Source organism: Topomyia yanbarensis, chromosome 2, assembly GCF_030247195.1.
Source record: "Topomyia yanbarensis strain Yona2022 chromosome 2, ASM3024719v1, whole genome shotgun sequence".
Taxonomy (NCBI): Eukaryota; Metazoa; Arthropoda; class Insecta; order Diptera; family Culicidae; genus Topomyia; species Topomyia yanbarensis.
The window spans coordinates 303,169,137-303,176,688 of record NC_080671.1 but is presented as its reverse complement, the minus strand read 5'-3'; the positions used below and the strand labels follow the sequence as shown (position 1 = coordinate 303,176,688).

The following is a 7,552-nucleotide window of genomic DNA, read 5'->3' as shown; positions in this document are numbered from 1 at the left end:
TCTCAATTTTGGCCAATAAAAATGGATTTTTATATGAGAAAATCGCAGTTTTTCCCTTCAAAACGGTATATCTCAGGATGCGCTCATATTATATTGGGACGATAAGTGATTTTTATGTAAAAATGTCTGAAGAATTCAAAATTAAAATATACGTATTGAGAGAAAAATTAACTTTTAATATTTAACTGAAAAATTGCATAGTTGGCAACACTGTCGGCAAAAAATAATATTTTTTATAGACTCCTTGAACAATTTGATTCAAAAGCCATCTTGTGGTTTGATTCTAGAGTAAATAGAACCGGAGATATGATCAAAAGAAAATCAAGGGTTTTGGCAATTTACCAAAACGGGGGGTGCTCCCATGACCCGAGGGGTGGTTCAATTGACACAAACATTTGGGTTTTTATATATTGGCCCTAGATGAACAATTCCTCCAAATTTTGTTCAAATCCGTGGAGGTCGATTTCAAGTTTGCATCTTTTTTGATCACTTCGCGTGGAATGACCGATATGTAACGATCTCATTTTTTGTTAGTAAAAATTGGTAAGCGAGGAATAAAAATATAAAATGCTTAATATCTCCGTCGTTCATCAACGAATTTTAAAAATCTATTGCTTGTTAGAAAGGTATTTTTACATTTTTTATTGTGTGCACATAGTACGACTATATTGCTTTGTTCAAAAGTTATTTGCTTTAAACCCTTTGTGTTGTGAATCATCCATATTTCAGAAAGTAAACAACCTATCGAAAAACAAAAACAATAGAGTTAAATGGCAACGTTAGGCCTTTCATTTGAAACCAATTTCGTTAAGATCGGTTCAGTGGTGGTTGCTGAGATAATTACATGACATTAGTGCACATTCATACATACCCACACACACACATACAGACATTGTCCCAGGTTGTCGAGCTAAGTCGATTGGTATATGAAACTCGGCACTCCGGGCCTCGGAAAAAGTTTTCAAAATTTTCGCGAATCCTATACATTTCTTTTGTAGGAAATGTAAAAATGTTGACGTCTTCAACAAACAACTGTAATTTCTTTATTTCCACAACTTCGTAGACCATTTAAAGAATTACAAAAATCTCAGAAAAAAGTTATAATGAAAAAATGATTTTTTGTGTGCCACAAACAACGCGCTTTAACTCAACACCATTACATTTTGGTGAGTTTGCATTTTTAGCAAGTTTTCTCGTAGTTGAATTTTCTATAAATTTGTCATTGACATTATGACTTTATATCTAAAGTTAGTGTAAATAAATTGTCTATCTCACTTTTAGATGGATTATTCACAATTCAATATACATCAAAAAAGCAGGCTTACATTGTGAAAAAATGTTCCTAACACACCAAATCGCTAAAATCAACTCCTAGAGCACCATTAATTGAACGCACGTTTTGGTACCATTGCGACCAATGTGATGAGTGAAATATAAATATGAATTGAACGAAAAAGCTATTATCAACTTCTAGGAGAGTTATGTGATGATCTGCGTATTCATATACCATCAAAATTCAAACTCGCGATTCATCGAAATGCGTAATGCAAAGGCAAAACACCTTAACTTTGGAAAAAGTTCGCTCTTTATCTTTGTAGTAAACTTACATATTTTTTTCCAGAAACAGTTAATTTATTGTTGAGCAAATTCACAAAATATTTTCGGAATTGTATTCCTTGACTCACGTAGATGTGTTTTTACCCTGATATTCAAAATCGGTTTAGTTTTGCCCCTAAAACACCAGTAAAGCAATACTCTGTACGTAACGTTCTCATTTTTAGTTAGTGAAAATTGCTAAGCGAGGAATAAAAACACAAAATGTTTAATATCTCCACCGCTTGTGAACGGATTTTGACAATCTATAGCTTGTTGGAAAGGTATTTTAATAAACTTTCCATTTCTGTTCATTCCAGTTCACGCGGTGTAATTGTCTTGTTCGAAAGTTATTCGCTTCAAACCGGATTTGTTTTGACAAAATTACCCATATCTCAGAAAGTAAACAACATATCGAAAAACAAAAATACTAGTGTCAAATGGGAACGTTAGGCCTTTCATTTGAAACTAATTTCGTTAAGATCGGTTCAGTGGTTGCTGAGATAATTACATGACATTTTGTACATACATACATACATACATACAGACATTGTCTCAATTTGTCGAGCTGAGTCGATTGGTATATGAGACTCGGACCTCCGGGCCTCGGAAAAAGTTTTCAAAGTTTGAGCGAATCCTATACATTTTTTTTTGTAAGAAATGTAAAACGATGGTGATGAAGACGCGCGGTTTTTCGTAAATGGTGATGCACAACGCGTTTCCATAGTCTGTAGATCTTTAAATTTGTAAGTAATTTTCCTTACATTTTGTAATTTGTAATTTAAAACTCATTAACCCAATACAAAAACCGATAACGATGATTTCAAAGGTCTCTTACACAATAGTTTTTCTATGAGTATGCTTGATAAAAAAAAATCTGTTATAATCCACCTAGTGGAACAATTGCAACTTTTTCTCATTAAGGGGTTATATATGTTGAGCTGCAGGATGAGGGAAAAGCTAGAAGTTTTGTGCAGGTATAAACGCATTAGTGATCTGGTTTCCACAGAAAGTTTCGTGGTGCATTAGAATCGAACGAGTGCAGAAACGCTTCGTTCGCATGGTACTAAGAAATAGAACCCTACTTCAACACAGATTCCATAGTGCTATGGCCGAGGATCGTTGCTAAGGGCTTTCGGAAACTACGACTGCTAAACACGTCTGGTTTGTTCAAGCTTTAAGATCACACTGACTCTATTGGGTGTTCTTCGCTATGAGATGAGATACATCTCATCTCGCCTCTCACATCTCCCTCCTTAAATTCATAATTCATCTTTTTTTAAATTCAATATTATGCAATGTTTGGGTATTCAAAAATAAACTTAAACAATTATTTCATTTGGATTTCTTCTTCTTAACTAGTTGCCCTAAATTAAGATTTTTGTACTTTGATTTTATATATCTAGTAGATCGCCGTAATACTGGTTTTGTTTTTAGTTTAGGCAATGCACTTGATGGTGTATGTTTATGTTCTGTTTTAATCTCTGACCTGATTGTTTCGTTTTGTAGATCGTATTCTGCCGCTAACTCCGGAGCGATAGAATTTTTCAGAACGAATGGTTTCTGGGGAATGTGTTTTAATTGATTTCTATGCGCTTTACGGGTACCGCCATTTACGTCTATCAAATAAGTTAGATTCGATATTTTTTTTAATATGGTACCTTCTGTGCTAAGAGCTCTACCATTTGATTTATATGTATAAATTATTTTACTGTTGGTTTTGAAAACTGTTGGCGTATTTTGAGCGTTGTCGTCGTAATGGAATGTTTTATTATTCCCTCTTAGGGCAGACAGCTTCGTGCGAGGTGGGAAAGCAAAAATTCGTTCATTCGGTATTATGTTGTCTTCGGTAGTTGGTGATTGATGGTGGTGATGCAAAATTTTTTTGATTTCATTGTCGATCTGTAATGATGAAAAGGAATCGTTCTCTTTTATTAGTTTCCCCAACACCGCTTTTGTGGTTTGTACTGCCCTTTCTGCTAGCCCATTGCTGGCGGGGTGGTAGGGAGGCGACAGAATGTGTTCGCAGTTTCTAGACTCACAGTATTTTTTGAAGTGGAAGCTGTTGAATGGAGGCCCATTGTCGCTGACAATAGTTGATGCAAATCCAAACACAGAAAAAATGTTATCCAGCTCTTGTGCAACGTTATCTGCATTAGTTTTAACCATTCTGCGGACCTCAATCCACCTGGAGTATGCATCAACTAATATCAGAAAGGTGCGATTAAATTTATGGAAAAAATCTATGTGGACACGCTCAAACGGTTTAGATGTAGCGGGCCAATTGCCGTACACTCTTGGGGTTCTATCTATTCCTAAAATTTGACATTGTTTGCAAGAACCTACGTAGCTTTCGATGTCTGATCCGAAACTGGGCCAGTATAAATACCTTCTGGCGATTTGTTTCATTTTTTGTATGCCACGGTGGTTTGCATGTAACAATTGAAGAGACGGAATTTTCAAGGCGGTCGGAATAACCACTCTTTCACCGAAAATTAAACAATCTGACTCTATGCTTAATTCATGTCTTTTACCGAAAAAGTTTTTCAATTTTTTATCTTTTACATGACTTGGCCAACCATTTTGTACAAAATTTAATACTTTTGACAAAGTAGAATCGTTAGCTGACTCTTGACCTATAATTTTAGAGTTGAGATTCACATGTTGGTCGTCTACTAGATAATTGAGTTCCATGAAAGAGCTACGCTGACTTTCTTCTAAGTCGGCTGAACTCAGATTTTGGTCCAAAGGTAATCTTGACAAGCAGTCTGCCACACAATTATCTTTTCCAGCCATATGAGTGATAGTGTAATCAAATATAGATAATCGTAAAAAATACCTCTGTAGCCTAGTTGCAATTACTGACGGGCCCCCTTTTTTGCTATTAAATATTCCCAGTAATGGTTTGTGATCCGTGATAATAGATATTTTCTGTCCTAAGACATATTTATAGAATTTTTCCATGGCAAATACCACAGCTAATGCTTCCCTGTGTAATATTGGATATTTTTTTTCAGTTGTCGACAATCGACGCGACACAAAAAACACCGGCATTTCAATTTCGTTTATCTTATGGCTCAATATGCCTGAAATCCCGTCATCACTTGCGTCGCATGTTACTGTGATGGACTTAGATGGATCAAAATGTGTTAGAACTTTTGCACTACAAATGGCTCTCTTGCTCTTCTCGAAAGCTTCATTGCATTTTTGATCCCAACTCCATTTACTATTCTTTGTCAGAAGGTTATAAAGTGGAGAGAGAATAACGCTCAATTTAGGAACGAATTTACCATAAAATGTTATCATACCGAGAAATGATTTCAGTTGTGTTTTTGACTTTGGCACTGACACGGCCGTTATCGCATTCACCTTCTCCGGATTTGGCGACACACCCGCCTCCGAAAGAATGTGACCCAAATATTTCACTTGGGAGACAAACCATTCACATTTCTCGGCATTGATTTTAACGTTATGGTGCATAAGCCTTCCTAACACTATTTTGATCTTATCTAACAGCTCATCATCGGAATCAGCCCAAATTAAGATATCATCGATGTACGTTTGGACTTTTGCAATATCTCGTAAAATAGAGTCCATAACGGATTGGAAAATTGTGGCTGCCGGTTTAACCCCGAACGGTAATCTGCGGTAGGCATACAATCCCTGATGTGTGTTTATTACTAAGAGCTTTTTGGAAGCTTCCGAGAGCACGAGTTGCTGATAGGCTCCTCTCAAATCAATTAGAGCGAATTTTTTTTGCACCACTTTTATTTGTAATGAGCTCTTCGATAACTGGAAGAGGATAATGATGGGTAATAATGTGTGGGTTTACAGTCTTGGACCCGTCCATACATATTCGAATATCTTTTTTATTTGGTTTCACTACCACTACTATGGGTGATGCCCACTCGGTATATTCTACCTTCTCAAGAATACCTTTAGCTTCTAAATCATCTAAATGTGCCCCAACGATATCTCTGTGTTTAAATGCGACTGTGTATGGTTTGTGTACCACCGGATTTGCATTGCTATCCATTCTGATGTCTACTTCGACCCCTTTAATCGGTTCTGTTAGATCCTCATCGAACGCCGGCGCATACTGAGTTTTCAAATTTTCAACAGTTTTCTTCACCCACTGTTGTCTTTTACTTTCGCAGAGAGAATTAAGATTAAACGTTTCTCTCCACTGAGGCCAGATTGCGCTTAGCCAGTCTCGACCTAACAGAGACACAAAATTTCGAGGAGATTTGATCACCAATATCGATAAAGTTAGTGTTTTCGCTTTCAATTTCACTTTAACTCTTATCTTTCCCACCACGTTTACAGTTTCGCCAGAGATAACGAAAAAGCTTCGACTATCTGGTAGTAGTGTACACTTATTAAACTTTTCTTTATATGTATCTAATGAACAAATTGTCGCACTAGCACCAGTATCGCATTCCATCAACAAGCTTTGATCCTCCACATTTAATTCCACAAAAGCTGGTGTTGAAATGTTTGACTTACCGAGCAATATATTGTTAATCCAATTTGATTGGGCATCCTCGGTGTCCAGTTCTTCCCCTGACTGATCATCACCTGTAGCATTCTCGTCGCCTAAACTCATTTTGAGATCTTCCATGGCTGCTGATAATTGGTTGATCCGTTCTTCGAAAGCTCTCTTCCTCACTGAATTATTTCTAGGTATTGGAGATCCATGGCGTGGCTTCTTAACTTTGGGCAGCGTGCAGTTATAAGACAAATGACCTTTATTATAACAATTGTAGCACACCGTGTCGCTGCTAACTTTAAAATTTCCTCGATGACTCGAAATATCCTTCGGTCCTTGCCCGGAACATGCACTTTCGTGGAACCTTCCTGGTTTGATGAAACTTCTGTTACGCACTGAATTGTTTTGACCCACATAATTAACCATGCTGGAACTTTGCTTAGACATTTTTCGAGCCTCGAAGGCGGCTATCTCAACTGTTTTAGCTTTTTCTAGTAGTTGAGCTAGGTTTAGCGTATGGTTTGCATCCCGTATCATAGTCTCTCTTGTTTTTTCATTCCGAATCCCTGCCACGAATACTGATTGCACTAATGTAGCTTCCGTATCGACGCTCACACTACAATGTTCAACAATGTTCTGTAAATCTATAGCGAAATCGTCCAGCGATTCGCCCTCTTCTTGTTTCCGCGTTATCAACCGATGCCGTTCAGCAAACACATTTTTGTTCTCTTCGTGTAAGACTTTAAACTTATCCACTATTTGCGCGTATGTTTTATCAACGATCCTATTCGGTTTGAAACTGCCAATTATTCGGTTGGCCGTCTCTTGACCAACACTGGTTATGAATTCCAACGCCTTTTCGTCGTCTGGAGTTCTATTCAAAGCAAAAAATATATCTACTGTTTGTAGATAAGAGTTCACATTTAACCCAGGTACATACACAGGAAACTTCCCTTTTGTTCTTTTGTCTACGGTCACAGTGACCATTTTATTTTCATCTTCTACTGACATTGCCATAGCGTTTTTTACGATTTCAATTAAAACGCAAACGTCCAATTTTTACTGCTCGACTATCACGCGAGTAAACTATTGAACCAATTTTCCTTACACCGTGATTGTACCACGTTTCTTTTTATTCTCGTCGCCAGTATGCTATGGCCGAGGATCGTTGCTAAGGGCTTTCGGAAACTACGACTGCTAAACACGTCTGGTTTGTTCAAGCTTTAAGATCACACTGACTCTATTGGGTGTTCTTCGCTATGAGATGAGATACATCTCATCTCGCCTCTCACACATAGAACCGTATTTGGATACAACGAACCGATTGCTGCACGCATTCGCGCATTTACCGCCGTGGAAGAGCTCTTCGAATTTGGTGAACCGTCCAGCCGCTTTGCCGACAAAATTAGACGATCTGTTGTATTTTGATATTATTTTTTAATGTAAAGTAATGTGTACTAGGACTTAAGA

General features: G+C 37.3%; 1 protein-coding gene across 1 annotated transcript; it reads right to left on the bottom strand.

The window, feature by feature from the left end:
- Window positions 1–2,794: 2,794 nt before the first annotated feature.
- LOC131683412 (uncharacterized) lies at window positions 2,795–7,286 on the bottom strand. Its single transcript, XM_058965384.1, has 2 exons — window positions 6,100–7,286; window positions 2,795–3,495 (listed from the first exon to the last, which is right to left on the bottom strand). Exons 1-2 carry the CDS (start codon window positions 7,097–7,099, stop codon window positions 3,485–3,487), a joined length of 1,011 nt encoding a protein of 336 aa, XP_058821367.1. The 5' UTR covers window positions 7,100–7,286; the 3' UTR covers window positions 2,795–3,484.
- Between the last annotated feature and the right edge of the window lie 266 nt (window positions 7,287–7,552).